We start from the raw sequence: 26742 nt of genomic DNA, 5'->3' as shown, positions 1-26742 counted from the left end.
CGCGATCGCACGTGCTGGTATAACGCTTTCCAGACAGTAATGTGGTCGTATTCTAGAAAAAAAAAAGGAATTTGTAGCAAAAATAAAGAAGTCCTAGTGCCGTAAAATCCGCAGTTTTGCTTCGTTCAGCTGACTCAATCGACTCACCACACCGTCTCAGCACTGTAGCTATAGCGAGAGCGCAGTATGATTCATGCACCGCGACTGCACATAGTACATCGACATTGCATAGAAACGCCACACACTGTTCGATCGCTATCATCGCACGTGTTGCATGTCCCAGCTAGCAGCAGCAACATCGCACTAGTTTTGCATGACAGTCGTTTTGTGATATTCTCATGCCCAAGTATATGCGAAACATACTACGGAAATCGTGAAAGTGAATGTCCCGTAAGTTTAGATGATCATTTTTTTTCATTTTCCTTTCTTTGTTTCTTTCTTGTGTTTTCCGGCTTTCCCACACAGACGGAAATAATATCACGAAGCCGGAAATTGGACACCAAAATATGAAAAAGCCGGAATTCCGGCTATTGCCGGAAAACTGGCATCCCTGAGTAATATAAATTCATGTAATGCTTTTTGCAAGTCATTATGAAAATACACATATTTTGAATAATATGATTCCCAAGAAAAACCCGTAAATATGTATGTCATCGCTGGGGCGACAAGACCTCGTATCTACAAAATGTCAAATGTTCAGGAGAGCCAAAAAACATGGCGGCCAAAGCACTGTGGCGAATGGGATAGCCTTTCCTTTGACATGCCGTGGTGGCTTCTTTTTTGGAGTAAGACAGTTGGGATTTGGACAGGACATCACTTAACCCATTATTTGACCATTAATCCAAAAAAGTCATTTTCACCAAAATTGCAGATACAAGGTCTTGTCACCCCAGCGACGATATATAACATTACTTCTGTAAATATTGCAAATACGTAATATTCTTTGTATTGTTGAAAGGACTGGCCTCGACTAGCCTGCTTGCTATTGCTGGTTCTTTTTTAACCATAAGTAATGTTCTTTAACTTTTGACTATTTCATGTTTGTTATTCATGTCATTGTTTGGTAAACAAAATTCATTTCAATCACTCACAAAAATGAGGGCTTTTTTTAAATACTTTTTGCATACAGTTTTGTGATAATCTGTCCTATCAAACTTCACTTAAGCAACAAATGATTTTCATTCAATTATACAATGGCATGCCTGCATAAATAATATAAGAACAATAATGCATGGTCTTACCTGTTTGAAAGTGTACTTGAAAAGGAGGGCTAAGAATTCTAGGACTGGAAAATGTGAGTTGCTTTCAAACCGTCTCAAGTGGACACTGACGAATAGACCTAAAAACTCTGTGAATTTCTCTACATAACTGGGAAGAAGGAAGAATGTAAACAGAGGCATTGAGAGATAAATCATGGAAAACTTGACAAAAACTATAACTGGTTTGTGAAAAGATACAAAAACTAAACATCAGTAATTCTGTCTTCCTCGCTGAAAGAGACCAAAACAAATGCAAACATGGTACACTACCATACTTTGTGGCGCTGGAAAAGGAATTCTCTGTTTATGCAAATCCAGTAAAAACGTATATTTCCATAAGTCATGAAGGAGGCATTCAATAACTTAGAGAGAATTATTCCTACAGAGAAAGATATTTGGAAGGAAAGCCGGAAACAGAGGTAAGATTTATATGAAAATAGTTTAGAATACACAAAAAGAACAAGAATAGCAGAAACCACTCAATAATAACAATAATGCTTGTCGTCGCAGTCTATATTAAACCATTCCAAATCATTGAATCTGTTTGAATACTGAAGGCGATAGGAACACATCATCCTTTAAGAAATTGATGGCATACGCCTGGACAAGACATGCTTTCTGAGAGAGGCAAATCCATGCGTGACGCTGCGATCTTCATCTGTTGTTACCTCTCGTCTAGCTCCTCGAGTCTATTTCCTACGGACTGATTCGTATTGTCTTTGGTGAGCTTCTGCAGCAGCTGGAACGTCTGCTGAAACATGCGTAGCAGATAGTCCTCAAAGTCTGCGGGCACGCAGTTCTTGGCCATGATCTCGTTGATGCACGACATGGCGAGGACGCCCAGCGACGAGCTCCCGCTCGAGCTGAAGCTGTCGTTGGCGCGGCCCGGCGACGTGCCGCGGCTGACCGACTGGATGTCGCAGCCGAAGTTGGCAAAGTGGAAGATGACGGTGATGAGGGACGGGGTGATGTTGCCGGAGAGGGGCATCCAGGAGAAGAAGTGGAGGAGGCAACCCAAACACAGGGTGCTCAGGTGCTCACTCTCCTGGTCAAGGGGCGGGAGCGGCTGGACGTTGTGCTTGTTTGGCGGTGATGCCTTGAACATGCTCCGGATGATGTGGCTACCTGAGAAGTCAAGACCAGTAAAATATAACCAGAATTGCACTCAATTGTTCTGCAACCGCTCGAGCTGCAAAGCAACTGCATCCATGTGTAAACCAAGGTAACAACTTTATATCTGAAGTAAGCAATTACCACGTACCCTATACAGCATTTTTATACAAATTCTTTTTTTTCAGAGTCATTGAAAACTGATCTAATTCAAAGTCCTATAAAGGGGAATACAAAACAGTCTGAAAACTGAAGTGCATCATTAATTGATAACAAATGCTTTCCTTTTTTTTTATCACCTTCTTCTCACAAAGAGGAAATTGCAAGATATTATCTGATAGTGCATACATTATATCCATATACAGCCTGATAATAGAATTAATCATGAACATATTTTTCCTGAAGTCACCATCATGTCTTCAAAGAAACGTGAATTCCTGTCATAATCTTAAACAAATATGTTTGCTTCCCAAGGGTGAAATGAAAAGCACTATGCATATAATTACATTGTCATACAAACATAATGATAAATCAAGCCCTTTTACTAGTCATACCATGATTGCAGCCCATAAAGGTTAGTAATGAAATACAATCTGAGCTTTTTTCAACTATTGCTTGAAGTAAAATATGACTGCTATTAGAAAGTCTTAAAGACAAGTTATTTGTCGGTTCTCTCTGCTAGGGTCATCAACTCTGTAAGACCTTATCAAGAACAGATGTCTGAACTAACCTGACTGCAGTGGTGATGACCCATATGCCATATGGGTGGGACTACTGTCATTGGAGTCATCATGCGTTGGAGACGGGGGTGGGGTTGCCGTAGTAACCAATGACCGATGCTTGTCCAGTATCGTCTCAAGTATGTCTAAAATACAACAGTCAAACACGCACATAAAATTGCAAATTTTCATGAAATATTTTGATAAGTATTTGCTAAGAATTTGCTCATCTGAAAGAAAAACAGAAACTTTGATTTCCTACAATATGTTGATAATCTAAGTATCAATAACAAACTAAGCCATTAGGTTCTGAAAATTCTGCAACAAAAACAGTCATATAGGACTCAAAACATATTTTACTCTACTTTATGAAGCACTGGCAATGAATAGTAAAAAGTTATCAATAAAAAGATACAGCATCAAACCACATCAATGTGGTTACTAGGACTTAGTCGACAAACTTTATAATTTGCACACTGCATAAGGAACAAGTCAATACTTTTACGAACAAGTTAATACTGAGGAACAAATGGGTGGTAGAAGGCTTAATGGCGCACCATGTATTCTTTCTTGTGTATGTATGTGGCCCCTTTGTTCTACCACCAAAGAAAACTTCAAAGATTTCACTGAGGAACAAGTTAATCTCAATATTCAAGAAACCCCTTAAACTTAAGGAACAAGTTGATACTTATAGGAACAAGTTGATATCAAAATGGAACAAATAATACTTATAAGGAATGAGTTAATACTAGAAAAGAAAACGTTGATTTACATACTACATAACAAACTAACAAGTTTAAAAGGGAGCCACTGAAGAATCGACTTACGTGTGATGAGACTGAAGATTGTGGGGACTTGATCTAAGAGGAGTTTCTGGACCTCCTCCTTCCTAGCAGCGCTGAGATCCTCCCGAGGGGAGGCCAGCTCCTCTGAAGTGGTCTGCAACATGATGAGACCTAGACTACACGTCTGAGGCTGCTGTATCAGCTGTGTGACAGATCAAAAGCAGTCGATGTCGATAAAATACAGTCTACATTCGTCAATTCAGGGTTCCATTTCATAAAGAGTTGATATGACAGAAAATCTTCAAGACACGGAAATAAATCACCCATATTAGTCATGTTGTATTCACAGTAAATATTAATTATGCAAAGATATATTAATAGGTTGAATGTTTGAATATTGATGTCGTGTTTAAAATGTTGGCAAAAAGATTTTTTTTACGTCTTATATGTAATTTAAATGTTGTTTATGAAATGTATTGTATATCTTCTTCTTTTTTATAAAAAGCATGTGAACAAAACAAATATCCATGATATGGACAATAAATGATTGAAATACATATGCATTCTATGCAGCACTTACCCTGCAATCAAATGCACATTGCTTTCTCTTTTTTTTAATGAAATCATGTTGAGCATGTGAACAATTTCTGTTTATATAAGCTACATTACATACAAATGTTCCATGTGTTTTAATAGAAAATATCTATTATCAAGCTTTGTATTGACTTCTACATTAGGTAAACAACACGTTTAGGTTGTACATACATGCACCTGAAGATGTGATGAAGTGTAATGGGAAAAAAAAAAGAATTACAAATCAAGAGTCAGTGATGGCTTATATGGGATATGGATTTGTAAATCTCTCTTCTGGGATGGTAAGTGTCACAATATGACCAGTTTTAACCCCCTTTTCTTTTCTCCTATCATCAGGATGACACTCACATCTAAATCTAATTAGAATCCATTAGATTGGGACCACTACAAGGAATAGGATAGGTTACCAGTCTTGCCCAGCAAGCCAAAAACATACAGCCCAGGGTTTTCGCATACTTCACACAGATGTGCTGAATTGTTTCGGATGCAAAATCTTTTGTGTTTGAGTACGCAAGTGAGTATGAGAGTGCCCTGATATGAGAGAGAAAATGTGAGAGTGAACAGAAGACACCCAGGAGCTCCACCCAGAAGGATGTGAAGCTGAGGAGCTGCAATAGGCTCCTATGTATGTGTGTGTGGTGACAGGGAATTTGGAGGCACTGAGGTTGAGGCACACGCCCAAACTTGGAGGTTGGTTTTGCATGGCAGGCATAACCACGGCATCGCATTCAGCGTAACTTCTGGCGGCACAGGTCAGGAGAAACCCCATATTCAGTGCGACTTTTGGCAGCACAGGCCAGAAGAAGCCCCATTTTCCCCCAGCTTGATGCATCCCTTCAAGAAGTGGACGAGCTGGGCTCATGACGTAATATTCAGCCCGCATTGCTCATAGCGTGACATTCAGCAGGCATCGCTCATGACGTGCTATTCAGCGCGCAGCACTCGCTACGTGTCACTCAGCATATGTCATACGTCACTCATCACGCGCCATTCACCATTCGTCATTATTCAGCATCAGTCAGCATCGTTCGTCGCTCATCGGGTCTTGTATCAATTCGGAGTCCCGCCACCTCATCCTACAGTGACGCATCTGTTGTCTGTCCATGCGTATGACCCAGGGACACCGTCATGTTGTGAGCATCACAAGAGTGGACTGAAGGACTGATGATCGGTTGCTCTGTTCATCATCCTTCCCCCCGTCTCAGGTGCTACATAACCATTAAATCCTATGTTCATAATTATCTCTGCCACCACGTTGAAGTAGTTTATTTTTTGCAGTGACATGATTATCACCTTGTATACCTAGCGCACTTATTTGTTGATTTATATACCGTACCAGTTGATTTTCATCTTATTTCCAAGAGCCGGAAAGCACCAAGCTTCGTTCTTAATAAAAGGTTTATATTTCTTGGTATACACTTGTGTGTAGCCACCCTTTTTTGCAGTTCATGTATTACCATATTACTATTAACAGGACTTAATCAATCTATCGTCATCTAGGCTATTCAGGGCCAAGAGCTGACAGTAAGCGTGCATCAACGTCACCGTACCTGGAGAATGGTGGTGAAGAAGTCTGGGTAGAAATGGGGCCAGTCGAGTCGGGCGATGCAGACGATGACCTTGATGAGCTTGTTCCTGATGTAACTTGGGACTACCTTGTGCTGGCCCAGGAGGAACTTGGTCAGGCTGGTCCTGATCTCCATCCGGTCCTGAGGGGGCAGCCCCACCCACTGGCGATTGATCACATTCTGGGGGAGAGTGAAGGAAGTGAGGTAAAATGCATTGCTCCTTTTTCGTGACAGGAAATGATAATGATAACTACTGTAACTATTACTACTGATAATGATAATAACGATAACAATGATAATGATGATAATAATAATAATAATAATAATAATAATAATAATAATAATAATGATGAATAACAATAATAATAATAATAATAACAATACAAGTAAAAATGATAAAAATGATAATAATAATAATAATAATAATAATAGTAACAGCAACAACTACTATTATTAGTAGTAAGTAGTAGTAGCAATCTAATGACTTTGAAAAATTCTGAAACCTAATAAAAAATGGTATATGACCAAAATTGGGCTAAAATGAAAAAAAAAGTCTTTGTTATACCTTACAATTTAAGAAAGTCTACTTACAAGATAGGGCACTATACCAGGCTTGCTGTCAGGTGGATGTACTGGCAGACACTATTTATAAGGATCCATGAATAATCATAGCATTACAGTTGCTTATCTCAGTGAAATTAAAAACCAACTTGTCTCTCGGTACAAATGACCTTTTTCTGCTCATGCTCAAACTGGAACTCCGAACTGGCTTATTGATGAAGTATAAAGACTAAAGTTTACCATACTGCTTAAGTGGATATTTTCACATGATATTTTTTTTCTTTTTTTTTTGCGCTTGGCCAGGTAACATGAATTTGACATGTTTTTGATTCCACAGATTCCAACATTTAAGCAAACATTTTCACTATTTTCCCGCTAGGTGCACGTCATGCAGAGTACAAACTTGTAAGTGAACATATCCACTTTTACAGTATTGTACGGTATGTATTTATGATTCACAACTTTGATGGTTAAAATCCATACCTCAAACACACTCAGGCAGTACATCATCACATACTCGTTGCGAGTGCGCATCAAAAAGAAGAAGCAGTGTCTCCATGAACCACTCTGGGCACTGAAGTTATTCAGAAGTTCCTCTGCAGGTATTAAGAAGGAGAAGAGAGGAAAAAGAAAGAAATGGAAAGATGTAACAAATACAATGTACATTTGTAGTATCCCATGGCAAATTTAGTAATTGAAGTTTCCATTCTATTCTATCAGGCACACTGCTGTGGAGGTAAAATTCGAGGACATCACGATTTATTTCACATGGTGCAAACTAGTGCAGGCAGAATTTTTGACATACTATAGAAACTTAGCAAAAATAGAACAAGTGTCACTGAGACTTTTATGTACAATTCAAATATTAAAAAGAAAATGCATCGATCACTATGACTATTGTACAGACAATGAACAAAATTACTCACAATACAGATAGAAATGCTAATCACAGTTTCAACATAAAATTTGAAATGCCAACACAGTGTACACAGTCAATCACATCAAAATTAATGAATCATCTTCACTTAAAAATTAGATCATTCATATTTAATATAATGCACTGTTACAGCATACTGTACATGTAATATCCTCCATTCCAGGGGCGTCACCAGCTTTTTTTCAAGGGGGGTGCGTTTTGACACTTAATGTTTACGAGATTTTTTGGACAGACATTTGGAATATAGGAAGCTCTCAATCCCTAGACTTTTACTGTTTTTGAGGGAAACCAAGCGGGGAAAGGGCACCGGCGTAGCTAGGATTTCATCTTGGGGGTGGGTGGGGGTGGGGGTGGGTGAGGTGGGGGGGGGGGGGGGGTTAGTATGCGAGGGAGCGAGCAAGGGTGTGGAAGTGCCGGAGGGGGTTGTACCCCCTATAAATGGATTATGGAATGACGGTGTGAAACGACAAATTACTGGCAGCGATATCAGGAGAATGGCATAACGACTACATGCGAGCGAGCGGAGCTGGCAAGCTTGAAAATTTTGACATTTTACAGTCCGAAAACTGCCGTTTGAAGCCATATTTTTTTGCTTTGTAAATTAAGGGGGGCGCACCGGGCGCAACTGCTGGCAATTACTGGCAGCAACATCAGGTGAATGGCATGATAATTAAAGGCGTGCGAGCGAAGAGAGCGAGCTTGGAAATTTTGACATTTTACAGTCCAAAAACTGCCATTTGGAGCCATATTTTTTACGCTTTGGAAATAAAGGACGGATGGGGGGCGCAACGGGCGCAACTGCCGGTAATTACTGGCAGCAACATCAGGAGAATTGCATAACAATTAAATGTGAGCGAGCGAGCGAGCGAGCTTGAAAATTTTGACATTTTACAGTCCCAAAACTGCCGTTTGTAGCCATATCTTTTTGCTTTGGAAATTAAAGGGGGCGCACCGAGCGCAACTGCTGGCAATTACTGGCAGCAACATCAGGTGAATGGCATAACAATTAAATGCAAGCGAGCGAGCGAGCGAGCTTGAAAATTTTGACATTTTACAGTCCAAAAACTGCCATTTGGAGCCATATTTTTTCGCTTTGGAAATAAAGGAGGGGTGGGGGTGCAACGGGCGCAACTGCCGGTAATTACTGGCAGCAACATCAGGAGAATTGCACAACAATTAAATGGGAGCGAGCGAGCAAGCGAGCTTGAAAAATTTGACATTTTACAGTCACAAAACTGCCGTTTGTAGCCATATTTTTTTTTTTTTTTGGAAATTAAGGGGGGGGGGGGCCACCGGGCGCAACTGCCGGCAATTACTGGCAGCAACATCAGGTGAATGGCATAACAATCAAATGCGAGCGAGCGAGCGAGCAAGCTTGAAAATTTTGACATTTTACAGTCCCAAAACTGCCATTTGGGGCCATATCTTTTCGCTTTGGAAATAAAGGAGGGGGGGGGGCGCACCGGACGCAACTGCCAGCAATTACTGGCAGCAACATCAGGAGAATTGCGTAACAATTAAATGCGAGCGAGCGAGCGAGCGAGCGAGCTTGAAAATATTGACATTTTACAGTAAAAAAACAAACTGCCGTTTGTAGCTATGTTTCTTCGTTTTAGAATTTAAGATGGCGCATCGGGCGCAACTGCGGGCAAATACTGGCAGCAATATCAGGAGAGCATAATGATTACATTCGAGCGAGCGGAACGAGCGAGCTTGTAAATTTTACATTTTACAGTCCAAAAATTGCTGTTCTTAGCCATATTTTTCGCTTTGGAAATTAAGGGGGGAGGGGCACCGGGCGGAACTGCTGGCAATTACTGGCAGCAACATCAGGTGAATTGCATAACGATTAAATGCGAGCGAGCGAAGAGAGCGAGCTTGAAAATTTTACATTTTACAGTCCAAAAACTGCCGTTCTTAGCCATATTTTTTCGCTTTGGAAATTAAGGGGGGAGGGGCACCAGGCGGAACTGCTGGCAATTACTGGCAGCAACATCAGGTGAATTGCATAACGATTAAATGCGAGCGAGCGAAGAGAGCGAGCTTGAAAATTTTACATTTTACAGTCCCAAAACTGCCGTTCTTAGCCATATTTCTTCGCTTTGGAAATTAAGGGGGGGCGCACCGGGCGCAACTGCAGGCAATTACTGGCAGCAACATCAGAAGAATGGCATAAAGATTAAATGCAAGGGAACGGAGCGAGCGAGCTTGAAAATTTTGACATTTTACAGTCCCCAAACTGCCGTTTGTAGCTATATTTTTTCGCTTTGGAAATCAAGGGGGGGGGGCGCACCAGGCGCATCTGCCGGCAATTACTGGCAGCAACTTCAGGAAAATGACATTACGACTAAATGCGAGCGAGAGGAGCGAGCGAGCTTGAAAATTTTGACATTTTACTGTCCAAAAACTGCCGTTTGAAGCTATATTATTTTTTTTTTTTCGCTTTGGAAATTTTGGAAATTCATTCAAAAGCAGTTTACTAACACTTGAACTACTATTTCGGTAAGTCTTCTTCTTTTTTTTTTTTACCAGCGGATTGGGAGGGGGCGCACCCCCCTCCGTAGTTACCCCACTGCTTTTGGGTGAAATGATTGGACAGATTTCTTGAATTCTAACAAAAAAGCAAGACAATCTTTTCATCGCGGGAATTATGATTATGTGGGGTGGGGTAAATGGTGCGCTTGCCCTCCAATATTTTAATGGGGGCAACATTTTTGTTTTCTTTCAAAAGCAAGAAAATCTTCTCATTTCGGGAATTATTAATTATGAGGGGGGGGGCAAAATTAAAATATGCTTGCCCCTCCAATATTTTTATGGTGGTAACTTTTTGTTTTTCTGTCAAAAAAAAAAAGATAAGACAATCTTCTCGTCTCTGGAATTATGGAGAGGGGGGGGGGTGGGCAAAATGATATGCTTGCCCCTCCATTTTTTTTTTCATTTCTTTTTTTAATGAGGCTAAGGCTCGCTCTTGGGCTGGCAATATGGATTGGTCAGAAGTAACGTACATAGTCCCTACATACTTGTAAGTAGCACACGTACATGCAAACGTGTATAAGTGCTCCGTATCGTACGGATGTACAGTACGGTCGATAAATAGTAAACACTGTAGAATACTAATAGATACAGTGTATGTAAAAAATCAGTGCTGCCAGAACCAGGGGTGCGAACTGTTTTTGCCGACGATTTTGTGTGTGTGTGTGTGTGTGTGTGTGTGTGTGTGTGTCCCTGGTGCAAAATATAAAAAAAAAATAGAAAAGAATAATTATTTAGCGTCCGGCGTTGAGGTCGCTCGCAGACTGATTTTTTTTTTTTTTTTTTTTTTAAGGATCTGAAGGGGGGTGCGTTCGCACCCAACGCACCCCCCCTGGTGACGCCCATGCATTCGTGTAGCAAGTGTTTTCTCTACCATATGTACTTACCATACATCTACCACATTTCATGTGAGATTAGCATTCCATATGAGATTATGCATCAGCTCTGCTTACATATTACATAATATAAAACAATTCAAACAATAAATTCCTAGCTCTTATCTGATCTTCGAAAGAAGCCCTTTCCTTAAATGTTATAACCTTCATAATATCGTTAACTCAGGACTAAAATCCTTCACTCCAGGATCTCCCTTGGTCCCCTTTCTCTCTTGATTTCCCAGCCCTGTACTGTGGATGTACATGTATGTATATGACACCTTTGGGACTAAAACATATTGCTGCTGCCATCTCTTGCAGACTCTTAAAGGAATCGTATAGTTTTAGTTGAGACCTTATTTCAGGTTTCTAACACTTTTTGGTGATATACAGTTGAACCTCTCTTATCCGGCCTCCCTTTATCCGGATCTCTCTATTATACGGACGCAATCTCGCCGTGATTTTTTAAAAAATAATTACGGGAGGAAAGGGGGATTCCCAACTCCTTGAGAACTCCTACACAAACACACATGAATTACATATTACTTGCAACATGATTAACATGTACATTACATCAAATTTCCTTCCAAATTGCTTACCTTCAGACATTTTAACATCCCCAAACAATACCCATCCCAAAATCATCGCAAGAACATGGACAGATTATGCCCTCGAGTCCTCTCATATCGCATTGCCACATATAGGTCCATACACAGCCGTCGATATGACTAGATAGACATACAGTACATTGTTTCGAGTCATTGGCTGAGCAACGAATGATATTGAACACTCAAAAATTGATCACATACAGTACACACACAAAGAGAGAGAGGGAGACCATCTAACAATGGCGACCTACAGTCAACTCTGCCGAGCCGTGATGATCGAATTTTGAAGCGTAGTTTCGTCGACTCGTACTGTTTATTTTCAAGATCTACTTGATACATTTCTTAATGATTATTTAGGTAAATCATCCCAAGAATTTATAAAAGAAAATGATTTCATTCTTGCAAACACGAACCTCTATTTTGGGGTCTGTTACTGAGTGTAACAATGAAAAGGTTGCAGTATACACATTACTACATGTGGTACTACAATGGGCTACATCAGTACATGTGTATGTATTATGAATGTATAAAGCATTGAGTCTCCCTTATCCGGCCAAATCCCTTATCCGGATGAGCCCCGGTCCCGACTTGTCCGGATACGAGAGGTTCAACTGTAATGAGAAACCTCTTATGAAATATGAAAGAGCATGCAATGTTATGAGGAATTCAATGTTAATTTGATGAAAATTGGTTTTGAAATGGCTGAGATATCCACAAAAGGAATGTTTCTAATAAAGTGTGGGACCCACACTTTATTACAATCGCTTTGTTTTACTTAGTTTTTGGATATTTCAGTAATTCCAAACCCGATTTTCATCAAATAAACTTTGAATTCCTCTTAAAATGGTATTTTATGTACTATATCATAAGTGTTTTCTTGGTACCTCGCAAAAAGTTTAAAGCCCAATTCTCATCTCCACCAATACTGTACCATCCCTTTAACCCTCTGAATGTTTCTACAGATAAATGGCACTAGATATAAATGCTGTTTCATCATCATCATCATCTTTGTGTGCTATGAGTACCCAATGGTACAGAAAACCCCATAGCATTGTATACACTGTCCAAATTCCCTTGCACATAAAGGGTTAACCCAATTATGGAAAGTAATGAGAATCAGATATTCAGAGGATATTCTGAAAACTGCCTACCATGAACAATCTACTTTGTACAAGTATTAGAATGCACGCAAACATTCCTCGTTTTACAGTACACTGTGGATACGTACTGTAGGCTATTAAAGGTCCTGTTTTCCTTTGGGAGCAGTGAATTAAAAAAGTTCAAGATATCACTTTTGATGCATATGTGTAGGTCAGATGTATCACAAAACATCCTACCATATAACATTTTTGCAATAAAGCCTAAAATATGAGGAGATATCACTATTTTTGTCATTAAACCATAAGTGTAGATGGTTTAGTCTGGAAACATTTTTATTATATATTGTTCACATTTTGTACAGTTTGGTATTCAAAAATAATTAACATCGATTATACTGGTTCAAATTTTTACATTGGTTGTTTCTATCCCTAACTCACATTATAGAACTATTTTGAAGCAATAATGATGGGTTTTTGTTTCATCTGCAAATGGTAAATTACGCCTTTAAACAGATTTGGAGACATATTTTAGACAGTAGCACTGAAACACATCATGGCCTTCTCTTGAACCAAGCACCTTGAAATACACACCCAAAGCAGTGTAAATATCTCCAACTTTGGCACTTACGACATTGAGCCAACAATGACCTCAGTATCCATTATCATCCTGTGTACATGTAGTTTGCTGCATGGCTATTGACTTAATGGATACAATCGTCCACATACATATGTACTTATAGTCGAGGCATTCTGTCCCTAGGCAAACACATGCAAGAAGCCACAAAGAACTTCAAGGAAGGCTCATATATCAAGATCTGAGATATACACATAATCTGATGTTACACAGAGTAAAGATCACATATATATGTGTGTAATGTCGCCATGTAGAATGCACAGGAAATACACATACTAGTAAGCCATGAAGAAAGAAGAGGCAAGCATTACACAATATCATCACTCACACACTTCATGTGTAGTCCCATATACTGAAAAATGTGTTTGTACGCTTGAGTACATGCAAGGGCATACCAATCCATACTGAATTTACTCAAGAATCCACTCAGCAGCTGGAACTACAAAACCCTAACTATTGTAGTACTTACACATCACTGCTGCATTTCAAAGAAATACCAGATGTCATTTGTACAGTGATGAGTTAAATGACAGAACAGAAATGTATGGCACTTCACCTTTAATAGCCAATTTGATATTTGTCAACTTGTGCAAATAATATACAAATTATATATGTGCTGTGTATTTGAAATGATACTTTAGTGACAACTTTGTTTTGGGTGTCCCCCCCCCCCCCCCCCCCCCCCCCCCCCCCTTTGGACAGTGTTTTCAGTTCACCTGCAGTATTCCTAATCAAGGGTAAATCCAGGTAAGGACACTGTTTTTTAGTTTACTTTTTTTTTGGGGGGGAGGGGTTGCTACATGACAGACACACCACTCATTATATCACAACTATTTATGTCACAACTATTATGTTTATCATATTTATATCACAACTATTTTCAGCTAAAACATGCTGACTTTACATGACATGCAAAAACTTAGACCCACATTAAAGCTATAATGTGCAAGCTATTAGAGCTACATGTATCAAGTTTGCTGGTTATTTAGGGAAAAGCCTCCTCTATACCACTAAATTATATAAAAATTTTTGAACACTTGTACATGTACATGCATATGTATGTTAAATCCAAACACAAGATGGCACTCAAGAGAAGAATAGCAAATTTAGGCACTAAAGGTCCACTAAAGTGGGTCCTTTCTTCTGCTGTGACACCTATAACAAGATTACTTCCTCATCAGTAATATCCATACACTGAAACTACTGCCCATGATGCAATATCAATCTCGCAGGAAATCTGTACACGCATGCTTTATAATTTCATTTGTAATTACTTCTGGTTGTGTTATAGATACCATGGATGACTGCCGACACAATGTGACTGTTCGTTCCCCTACTGCTTTCACACTGACATGAAGCAGGGCCGAGCTTAGCCTAGTCAATGTGACTAACAGGTCACCATGGACTGGAAGTTGCCTCGATGGCAAATCATCACAGTGCCCCTAGCTGGAAAGTTCATTCACTTAGACTCGAACACACAGCCTTGGCATAACTGTGAATGCACAGACATCATAAGAACAGATCTATCCACAACAGATCTATCCACAATACATGGAAAAATTGACATTGACATGCTGATAGTGTAAATATACCATATACTCCTTTTCGCCAAAAAGCAATACCACTAATTTGATAGTTCACATTGTAACTTCCAATGCAATAAACATTTAGTAATAGCTGAAAAAAGCAAGATGGATCTCATATGCCCTTGCCCATCCATGCCTGTAATCAAGCTAGCATTGCATAGCATCCGCTGTCCAGCTGAAATGCTAAATTTTCAATACAGTGCACATTTGCTGGTCAATGCTGCTATGACATACAATAAATATTAAGTCACTTCACTAACATGGCTGGAATCCTGATGCATTCAAATACTGTAAAACCAGAAATATTTCTTTGTGACATGAAAATTCTGCAAATTAGAGCCAACAGCCTTTTTGCGACATGAGATTTTTTTCGCACTACCATTGGCAATCAATGCATATAGTGTAGACAACAAACTTCACATGCAGCATATTAATTTCGGGAATCTTGGCTCCTCACAAAATTTGTTTAAAATTTCTGCGTTAACAGTATAAGAACCTCTCTGCCCCTTAATACTCCCCGCCTCCCCCGAACCTGGCAACAAGCTATTTAATGTAGGAAGTTTGGGGGGGGGGGGGGGGGGAAGACATTTACCTTACATGTGTACTTTGAAAATCAGGGTAACTTATGTACTGTGGGCGTTATGTCATAAAGCTGAAACAATACAACATATTGGGCAAAATGCATTGAAAGTGAGTTTACTGTGAACTATAAACTCCTTTGCAGCTCTATAGCTATCACGTTTTGCAGTGTTATTGTACTTTGTCTTGATTACAATGAACTGTAAAAATTTGCTCTATACTTCCTGGCTGACAATACTGCATGAAGTTGTTCCAAAAAAAAGCCATCATATAAAGCAAACGGAATCGAAATCGGGTTAAAAATGGCGAAGGAGTAGCATTTCGTAGCAAAATGTACAATATGGGTCAAAAATCAAGGTCAAAGGTCAAAGAAGTCAAAGGTCAAAATTCTGTGTAGAAGTTTTGAAGCCCTCACATAGTGCCATCACATAAAGCAAACGGAATCGAAATCGGGTTAGAAATGGCGAAGGAGTAGCATTTTGTAGCAAAATGTACAATATAGGTCAAAAAATCAAGGTCAAAGGTCAAAGAAGTCAAAGGTCAAAATTCTGTGTAGAAGTTTTGAAGCCCTCACCTAGTGCCATCACATAAAGCAAACGGAATCGAAATCGGGTTAGAAATGGCGAAGGAGTAGCATTTTGTAGCAAAATGTACAATATAGGTCAAAGGTCAAGGTCAAAGGTCACGACTGAAATTCTGTGTAGAAGTTTCAAAGCTCCCATGTAGTGCTATCATATAAAGCAAACAGAGTCAAAATTGGCTCAAAAAAAATATTTAATAACAAATTTGAAAAATGACTGACAAATAAAAAATCTTCTGGTGACATAAACCAGCCACTTCCACACTTTGCTAACAGAATCTTTAGACCAGCAATTCACCTTTTTATATTCAATCTTCCTCTCTGGACAAGTTCCAGTCAGGACAAGTTCCAGCATGACAGTACAAGCAAAGGTAGTCTATTTTAAAACAGACAAAGCCCCCCCCCCCCCCCCCCCTCATTTCTCTGCAGAAAAAGAGACTGCTGGATATGAATGCAAGCCTGGAAAACTGTGAAGAAAACACAATATGACACATATACATCATTCTAATTTTCAAATTTGACTCACCAATGTCTCTCTTGCGCTGATTTGTGGTTGAGACTGCAAAGAACTCTGACATGAGCCCCTCCAGGGCCCGTAAAGAGGACTCCTCCGTACTCTAAAGAGAGAAAAAAAAAAAAGAGAGAAAAAAACAGAACGAAGTAGAAGACTGAAGAAAAGACTGAATGTTGAAAACACTACAAGTTGTAATCTAATACACAAATATTTGCAGCAGGCACTGGAAATTCAGTCAGACCTGTCTTAGTGACCACCTGCTCTATAGAGGCCACCTGCCAGATACGACCACTAACAACAATTCCCTCCGAGAGAAAAAGCATGTTAAAGAACCTGTCTATCGCCGCCACCTGCCGATAACGACCACTTTTTTCATCTCCCTTGAGTGGCCCCTATCGATACATGTAGGTGTGACTGTACCTGAATTGTAGTGAGGTATCTATTGAGTTCTTATGCATCATGTCTAAGTTTGAGTTTTTATGCATGTCTAATACCGGTACCCCAGGCCCATTTATAAACAAAATTGGGCCCAGGAGTACTCCTGAAGCTACTCGACTTACAATGTATGTCTCTCTGCCCTATGAGTTTGCTCGTACAGAGAATTACTGCTCACAAAGACAATACTGCTGCTCTACACCCAGGAGTACCAATGGGTACCTGGGAGAATAAGCAAGTTTATGTTGTTTGATCAGCATGGGCACGCCTGTAAAATGGCTGCCACTGGCTGGAATGCTCTCCAGGGAGTGAAAAGTGAGCACTGTCAGTGCTGGTTGGAAATAATGTATCCAGTGACAGGGGTAATAATACAGTTTGTAGTCTGAAGCGCATTGAGATACTTAACAAGTGTGAAATGTGCTATATAAAACTAGCTATCAATATTATTACATCAAGAAATGGCTGAGAGGGGCATAAATGTCATGGCTGCTGACCTTAGACTGAGCAGGAACTTCTAACACATAAAGTGTATGCACAGCGCGCACAGCATATCACTTTCACAGTGCTCTAAACGTTAGTGGCCATAGAGCGCTTCTGGTGTGTTCTTGAATCTAGCATCAATGCAAGAGGGGCAAAACTTTAGAGCGCTGTCTGTTAATATGGAATTTCAAGAGGGCTTGCAGATCAGAAGCGCTCCTCGAGCGCTCTACATGTATGTACACTGTAAGTGCTCTGTATGAATGGGGTATTGAGGGTGTGTGCAAGGCTTCCAGCGAATTTAGCATTTTTAAAAGCAGATTTCCATGCTCATTTTCTCTATTCTTACATTACTCTGACAGTTCACTTCTACAAAAAAAAAGATAATAAGACTTCAAATCCTACAAATTCAAAAATTGTGCACAAGTACAATGATTGTTTGTACAGATATGTTGAAATAATCACTGAGATTAAGTCATTTCTATGCTACAGTCAGAGTAAAAACAGTAGGGGTGCACATCTCACTCTGAAAACCTTATTTCAATACCAGAGACAAATTCCAACATATCTGAAAAAAATTTTGTATTTTGGTGACAAAGTTGGCTTATCTACATTGATAGAGAAGAAAAATGGCAATCACATGTCCCATGGGTAAATGACGCACTCATGTACATGGATGTGAAGGCTGTTCTCCCTCTGAAGCAGTGTCAAATGGTTGCTATCTACTCAGCCATCAAAAAATAAGAAATGCCCTTCAACATCCATTGCTGTTTCTTTTCTTTCTTTCTTTCTTTTTTTGCATTCTTGCATTTTATTTTTAGTTCAGAGCACTCTGACATGACTTACACAGTTTTAACTACTTTAAAGTGGAAATCTTCACAGCGTTAAAATTTTTGCGCATTTCGCACAACAAGAAACTAGCTTGAAAATATAGGCACACAAATATTTTTGCTTCCAATTTGTTTCGGTTGTATTCTGCAGAACTGAAAACAAGTGAAACTCTTCTTACCTGGATGAGCGTGAAAAATTAACTTTTAAAGTATTCAGGTCATCAGGACATCTTAAATCCAGCTGTTAAGTGTACCAGGACATTGCTAGAGATCTTATCTATATAGCTCAATATATGCCCACATTGCAGCTTACAATGCTGTTTTCCTCTTAATTTCACTCCCTTACGCCAACAAACATTCAGTATCGAAAGGCAAAGCACATTGTGTATCCCTGTGGAACACTTCTACAAACTCTAACCTAAATTTGGTGAGAGTAACAGAACCAAGAGGGACCACAAAGTGAGAGCTACATCTATGTGTAAAGTATCTGATCAGATCACTTCCATCTTAAAGGAGACCTCCAGATGATTTGAAGATTTTTATACTTGAACAACTTTAAATTAGCTAAACTGAGGACAGGGTTTCAGAATTTATGATAGTTGGGATGAAGAATAAGAATATTTTCAAAATTTAGAACAAATTGCAATGAACAAGGATGATGACATGGCAGAATCACCATAAGAATGCATGAGTTGGGGCTCAAGGAAGCAGAACAAAAGAAGAAGGCATGCATACATTATACACAGGTGAACTTGCAAGCAAGCGGTATTGTAATAGAATTACACTGCTACATTTTTGAAATATGTGAACCTCCTATGTCATCATCCTTGTTCAGTGTAATTTGTTCAAGGTTTTTTCAAACTATTGTTTCTCTGTTCAAGAACCACAATAAATTTCACAAATCTATACATGGAATTGTCGATTTATGTACTACATGATGTGAAATTATGAAAATCGTCTGGAATGTCCCTTTAAGTTGTGACTTGGAGCAGTAGCAGATGAAAGGCATGAATAATTAGCTGATACAACGGACAAAGGAACCCATGCTGCACAACTGTTTGGCGAGGCACATACTGCTCTCCAGGTAAATGATATGTCAAGCTACCATTACATATCACCAACACATCGCAGCTGCCTCATCTAGCAGATGCAGCAAATTGGCAAGGTTGCAAGCCCACAATTGTCTCTGGTCATTTGCCTTCTCGGGTACAACCCTGTATACCGACCCTTCGCAGAGAGTGAATTCCATCTCATATTAGGGGGAAAATTAAATGCCCCAGCAAATTGTGACTTGAATCTTGAATCTTAAATGAGTTCTCTCCCAAAAGCGAAGATGCTGTCCTGGAGAGGACTGTGCTGTGCAGTGTGCCGTAGCATGTGCCTGTGGTGATGTGAGCTCCAGTACGTCTGTACATTGTACATACAGGTGCACGTGCTCGGTGCAGGTGTGCCTCTCATTACATCATCTTGAGGGTAGGGGGCGGCGCCATCTGTCTAATGACAGGCATTGGCTGCACCCCGGAAGGTCATCAAAGTACCCGATATCACTACTTAAATGGCTGGAAGAGTGTTCCAGATTCTTACGTCTCTGGAGCAAAAACTGTAAAGATGGCAGTTAGCTCTGGAGTATGGTTGGTGACATGACAGGTTGTGGTTCCTTGTGTTGCTTTATACTATGGTGATTTCCTCTGACATGGCTATGTTGACAAAACCATAATGGATCGTGTACAACATCTCACACTGTTGTAGTGTATCCCACAAAGATCATAAAGCTAATTCATATAAAGAATGACTAGAAGTCCAGATTTCCCCACAATTACTCCTTTCACCGGAAGGGAGAAATAATCACTTAAAATCTAGATAGAGTCAGACTCTGCATTTGGTATGATGCTGCAATCTTGTTTCCAATATTTATATAATATTGGATGGCCTTGAGATTAATACAAGGAAATATTGGACGAGCTATGCACAAATATTGGACGAGTCGAAGACGAGTCCAATATTTTGCTTAGCGAGTCCTATATTTCCTTGTATTAATCGAAAATAGGACATCTAATATTATCATTATTATCCTACAGAGGATTTTAGCAAAGAATATTTTCACTTACCCTTTCTGTTTCAGAGTGCTGTATGGTCTCCTACTTAGCTACTATACTTGATCCTGACATGGGGCATGGTACACTCCTCAGTGTTAGTTAATCTACATTGTACTTCATTCCCTGATAAAACAGTGATATACTGTAAACGTCAATATTTTCGCGCGATTAATTTTTCGCGCTGAGCGGCTCGAAAACGTATTCGCGGGTTCTTAAATTCGCGCTCCGCAGCAGGTTACTTTACTGTAGTACACATTCACTGCTTTCATCCAAAGCCTCTGCTACATAGCTTGCTATGCCAGCGTACGACAAGCGACGTAGCGAGCGGCTCGACTGCGAGAACAAGCACTCAAATACGTAGTACTGCTGTGACTGTAGGAGGGCAAGTCCAAGATAAGGTCCCCTCAGAAGGCAAAATTTCATCTTTGCTCAATATTGACATGTTTGGTATCATTTTGAAGCATATGAGTTGAAGTTTTGATTTCCATGGAGGAAAAAATTACATTACGTAAATTTATGCAAATTTCAAGGGCTTCATTTGCATAAATGTGAAACACAGTGTTACGTATGGGACATTTATAAAAATTCATATTAATTCAAAGGAAAGCAAATGATATTTGATTAATATGTGGACATAAGAAGTTCATCAAATAGTTTAACTTGGTATGAAAATTTAGGGATTATGCAAATGATTATGCAAATTAGCTCGTGTCTTATCATGAGATGTCCCATACGTAACAAATTGAGGTCATTTTTTTAGGTTTTTTCTAAAATTGCTAAGGTTATATTAATGCCCTTTTGGAAAGTTCTAATTTATTGTTTAGAGAAATTAAATACCACAGAAAAAAGAAAAAACAGTATAAGGAATATTTTTTATAAGGCATTGAAATAATGTTACGTATGGGACAAATGCGTTACGTATGGGACATCCTCATACATGTGAATGCATGTAGCTAGCTGGGAAGGTCTCTCAGTACACAAATGGTCAATCATCCTGAAGAAAGCATCCCAACATTGTCGCTACTTTTTGAGTTATAGACACTTTAAACAATACATGTACTTGACTGAACAATTTTCAGAAAGGGGGAGGGGAAAATGGCAAAATACACAATAAAAAAACAGCATTAAAGGGATGGTATAGTTTTTTTGTAGAAATGGGGATTCAGTTTTCAACATTTAATGAGATGATTGGAAACCAATTATATGAATTACTAAAGAGCATACAATCCCAAGACTAGAGGAATTCAAACTTTAGTGCTGGAGGTCCAATTTGAAATGGTTGTGATATAAATATTTAAAAAGAATATAAAGTAAAATGATTTTTTTTTTATTGCAAGTGATACACAAATTGTCCTTATTCAGGTTTCAATAATAGCCACAACAAAATTCATGGGTATACATACTGAGGTGACTCGAATCAATGACCTGACTGCTAGACAGACATCATATATCTACTCGATCACTGGGGTTCCACGCAGCAGGTATCGCTTATTTATAAAAATTAATATTTCATGTGTCAAATTGTTTTTTATTGAAACGAAATGGCAAACTGCCCTTCATCAATGGAAGTAAACACTTTAAACTATTCAATTTTTCAGTAGTAACTATCCTGATAAAAATAGGGCATACCTCATACTCAGGTTGGTCATGAAAATATAGAATATGATTAAATATGATTATGATGGTAAATATTAGGGGAATATTGTTCCCTTGTCAATCTGGATCAGTATTTGAGTAGTTTCAACTGATTCCATTTCAATAATTATGCAAAAATTTGTTTATGGGTATTTTGCAAAATTATTTTGCAAAATACCAATAAATGTGTCTCTCCACACACTAAACGAATGGGGGACAAAGGGCATGCATACTCAGGTTGGTCATAAAAATATAAAAATATGATTGAATATGATTAGGATGGTGAATATTTGGGGAATATTGTTTCCTTGACAATCTGGATCAGTATTTGAGTAGTTTCAACTGATTTTACTTCAATAATTATGCAAAATACTCATAAACATGGTTCTTCACACACTAAATGAATGGGGGACAAACTGTACCATACGTAACTGTCCCATACGAAACACGTCGTGTCTGTCTTTAATTAGAACCTGTAATTAGAGCTTTTTACCTAATGACACGAAACTTACCTATGATAATCTTGAGTGTTGTGACTTTCATCACAGTGAGTTACAGGTTGTAGAATGAAATACTTTCAGAGAGTTTTGAGGTTGAAAAAAATGTTCAAAAAAAACAAAATTTTTCTGGTCCCATACGTAACGGCACATATTTTCTCTTCTAGAATATAATTGTGAAGGTCATTTTTCTCCATTTTTTCCATGATTATACTTCTCCTAGATATCAATCACCATGATAAAGTTTGATATGATCAAAAGCCATTAACACTATTTTTCAGGTCATAAAAGTCTCTGAATGTCCCATACGTAACGCGCGTGTTATCTTGGACTTGCCCAGTACTTACCGTAGTCACGGGGGAATGTAGCATCGGTGCGTGCGGTGCACACATGCATATTATACAGTACACAGCAATCTATCGTCTCTTCGCACAGTACTAGTAGCGTAAACATGCCTGTACATTGTACTACGTAGCAGTATCATCGATGAAGCGCACACAATTCATCCCGTTCAAAATGTGCATAGAAAATCGTGAAGATATATTCGCGCGTTTTTGAATTCGCGCTAGCCGAACGTAGCGCGAAATCCGCGAAAATTAATGTACCGGGAAAATTTCCACGTTTACAGTATGTATCCATGGTAGCAGTCATGTTACTGTTAGGCCGAGATCTTGCTAATTTACACCAGAATTAGATGTTCTTGTATCCGAGATCTGAGACACAATTCACGCCACATCTTCCGTAGATCGTGAAAGATCGGATTACTCGTACACTGTACTGTAGTCCTATGGCCTACTGTACTTAGTATACACATAACGCACTAAGTAACATGCATGCAAATGCAAGCGGCGGTGGCTGGCTACATGTATTTGTATATCGCGCGCGGGCTATCTAGCAGTAGCACTGAGCTGATCAGTCGTCGCCTTTGTTTTCATCAAACCTAAATTTAATTTCCTGGTATGAAAGTGATATTTTGAAAAATTGTATGCAAAACAATTTCAACTAATTGATATATGAAATTTGTCTGTATAAACACAGAATTTTAGAAAAAAATGATGTTTTAGTTAATTCGCGATTGACCAATCACAGACGTTTTTACTTCATATTTCAGGTCATCTCGTATATATCTCAGCCAATCACGGTGCAGTTTATAAAAAACTGTGGGGAATCCCCCTCTTGCCGTCCAATATTTTAAATATTGGTCGCCTCGGCAAAAAAATATTGGTCGAGTTCAACAAACTTTCTAAGTGGGTAGGAGGTTATGATGTTCGTCGACAAAATAACACTTGTATTTGGGCTCTAAAAATCCTCTGTATGGATAATAATCAGTGATATTGGATTTGGAGACTGTTTTTTATGTATACACCCACAACAAAAAATTTCTCTAAAATTGGGCTTTTTGACAATATATTACTGCACACTTGACAGTTAGTTCGGCAGGGGACAATTCCAGAAATTAAACATAATTCATATATTGGTATCCCTCTCTGTAGACTACGATTTTAGTATTAAGATGACTACACATTGCATCAACATGCAGTGAACCGTTGTCTAGGCAAATTAGGGACTTTCTGATTGTGTGAACAGTGACGCCGTTCTCATACTAGAGTGGTTCCAAATGGCTGCAGTCCAATCGTTACATCTGCGTTGTTATCATCCACTTCCATTTTTGTGCATGCCGTTCACGACGTACTGTTATGACGTCATGGATCCCGTCTCCTCCTGCTGGCTGTCTATTGGCGCGCCAAGCCAAGCGATGATATCATTCCCATCTTGAATCTAAGACACAAAATCCTTAGAAAACGCATTCTAAATTCTTGCGTTGGACATGCTGGAAAACTTGGAGCATTCTCGGAGTCGGCAAGACGTCACAGTCACGTGATTTCCCTAACGACCCGATCCGCCACTTTGCCGAAGGTGCAAACAAACGGCGTCGCGAGCAGAGTATAGTTCTAAGCTCACGCAGTGCGCTTCTCTGCTCTTTGGTCGCGAGTGTGTGGCCTTCGTATATCGGAGATCAGCTAGGGCAACGGATTTCAAAAGACATTCCCAATTCACCTTTTTCCTCCGTAAAAACACAAATTAATTGTAATCCAAATGTATTTTACAATATGTAACAGGAGACAAAACCATTTTTAATGCGAGAATGCTTTTAATTTCGAATGGATTTCAGGTGGCAGATTAACAAAGTTTTTCAAACGCGATGATGCACAACGCATCTTACATTGAAGTGTATGCATAACAACACACACGTTAATAATACCTGGCGCGCTATGCCATGGGCGGCGAACGACTAGAAATTCAGTGTCTATCGTTAGTTCACCATTCCGGGAGTGCAGAGGAAATAGTAAATACACGCAAGTGGCTACTATACGGTAATTAATGTTAGTTACTGGTATTTAAACTGTTTTTTCATCCTTTTGTCAGATTTGTCATTTTTACATGCTCCCCAGCCGAGTCATGGAGCCAGCGAGACGCCAAGCTTGGTTGACCGCGATAAGCCGGGCACAGCCATCAGCCGGCTGCTTGTAGGCCTACGCCTACGGGCAATTCGATGAATCCAGTCCGATTAAAGCTAATTTTTGGTTGTACCTCCTCAGTGAATCACCTTAGAGGCCATCCGAGTTTATATGACATCTTCCTTCCTTGAAAACACGTCAAAAAGGATGTAAAATGCGCAGAAAAGGTAATAACGATTTGGGGTTCACAGTATGTAACGGCACGCAATAGGCACCCTAAGGCAAGTTGGCTTTTGTTTGCACCTTCGCAATTGGTTGCTATGCGGAAGTTGCGCTCGCCGAGTGAAAATACCCGGATGTCCGACCCTGAGAATGCACAGTTCCTTAAAATGACATCATTACGTCGCCGTCCACGTCCAGGACATGACATGAAATTGAAAAGTCCCTGACTTGCTGACAATATGTTCTGTAAGTGTAACCCTCACCACATTTAGTATAGTGCAGGGTGCAGCGTAGACAGAAAGATCCGTCTGTCCAGAGGACTCTTTTATATTTTGCTATTAACGCTGTCCTCAGGAGGGGATCTATGAAGCCAGACGCAGTCTCCGCGGAACATTCCCTGACGGACAGATACAGACCGATCTTTCGGTCAAGGTGCAGCGCAGCACTGTGTCCTGTACCTGGATGGTGTGTATTTACCGCAATGAATAATTCTCTGTTTCATATAAGCGAACATTCCATTTGTTTCAAGAATGCCCATGACTTCAATATGACGTGGTTACCACTGAACACAGAATTCATCCCATCCATCATCCCATTTTCTCTCTTCCCCTTTTCTCTCTTCCCCGGTTAGGCGTTAGCAATCTGTTGAGATAGAGAAGGAAGTTTCAACTGCACCGTGTCTTAATTCAAATTGCACCTTTATCATATTGCCATCATATTCATGTACAAATGTTATTTTGATAAAGAAGATTTATAGTAATTCTGCATATTTGATCCTACTCCATCTATTCTGGCATTATTAGGCTACGAATCGCCACATACGAGCTACTGCACACTGGGGTCCACATGAGCGCAATGCCACACACCCACCCACACAAACTCACGTCACGCGCTTCCCCATTCATTGACATCAACGTAGTTCTGGCAGGGGTAAGCGTACGGTTACCTCTCGCTGCGTCAAACGAAAGAAGGTGCGGCAAGCAAGCAGTCTTACCATGATTTCTCTGTAGTTTACATCTGCTTCACGAAACGGATACCTCTACATAAATACGATATAACGTAGTTATCAGTCTGCAAAAGGTGGGAAAATTTCCCGAAGCAGAAATTGTTAAAACTGGAGTTTTCTGGCGTCACTCGGGATGTCCTCAGTTTCTGCACGATGTGATAATTCGTCAGTGCGCATGCCTAGCATACTTCAACTGTTTGTTCGCATTTGATCGCTCACTCCACTGGGCAGTTGTAATACAGCTGTATGCGGAAATGCCCGTTAAATTCCTCCAAGGAAACACGATTATGAGAAAGGAACCAAACGGAAAAGGAAATGACATTTGCTGACGGATCGGGAATTCAAGGAAAAACTTATCTAAAAAGAACGAAAAGCTGCATTTTCTTTGAACAGGAAGAACGTTGTCTAAATTTATGATTTCTCTTGCTAAGTGAATAATGATGCGACAATGCTGTTTCCTAGACATCATAATACGTAAAGACATCGGTATAGTTTCGGTAGAATACAGTTTTAGTTCTTGTATTTTCGAGAGACTACTACTGGT

General features: G+C 39.5%; 1 protein-coding gene across 1 annotated transcript in view; it reads right to left on the bottom strand.

Annotated features, from left to right (window-relative positions):
* LOC139727140 (exportin-6-like) overlaps positions 1-26341 on the bottom strand; it is a 51855-nt gene extending 25514 nt beyond the window's left edge. Inside the window, exons 1-8 of the mRNA XM_071638123.1 lie at positions 26187-26341; positions 16554-16644; positions 7080-7192; positions 6018-6215; positions 3916-4075; positions 3100-3234; positions 1928-2384; positions 1242-1368 (exon numbers count right to left, since the gene is read on the bottom strand). Coding sequence (XP_071494224.1) covers positions 1242-1368; positions 1928-2384; positions 3100-3234; positions 3916-4075; positions 6018-6215; positions 7080-7192; positions 16554-16644; positions 26187-26189 — 1284 coding nt within the window. The 5' untranslated portion in view covers positions 26190-26341. The remainder of the gene's footprint in view (positions 1-1241; positions 1369-1927; positions 2385-3099; positions 3235-3915; positions 4076-6017; positions 6216-7079; positions 7193-16553; positions 16645-26186) is intronic.
* Positions 26342-26742: the final 401 nt, after the last annotated feature.

The sequence above is a fragment of the Diadema antillarum genome, unplaced genomic scaffold, assembly GCF_040938485.1.
Source record: "Diadema antillarum isolate AM-2024a unplaced genomic scaffold, OU_Dant_1.0 scf00000017, whole genome shotgun sequence".
Taxonomy (NCBI): Eukaryota; Metazoa; Echinodermata; class Echinoidea; order Diadematoida; family Diadematidae; genus Diadema; species Diadema antillarum.
Note: the sequence above shows the minus strand (reverse complement) of the source record. Positions and strands in the feature narration are given on the sequence as shown.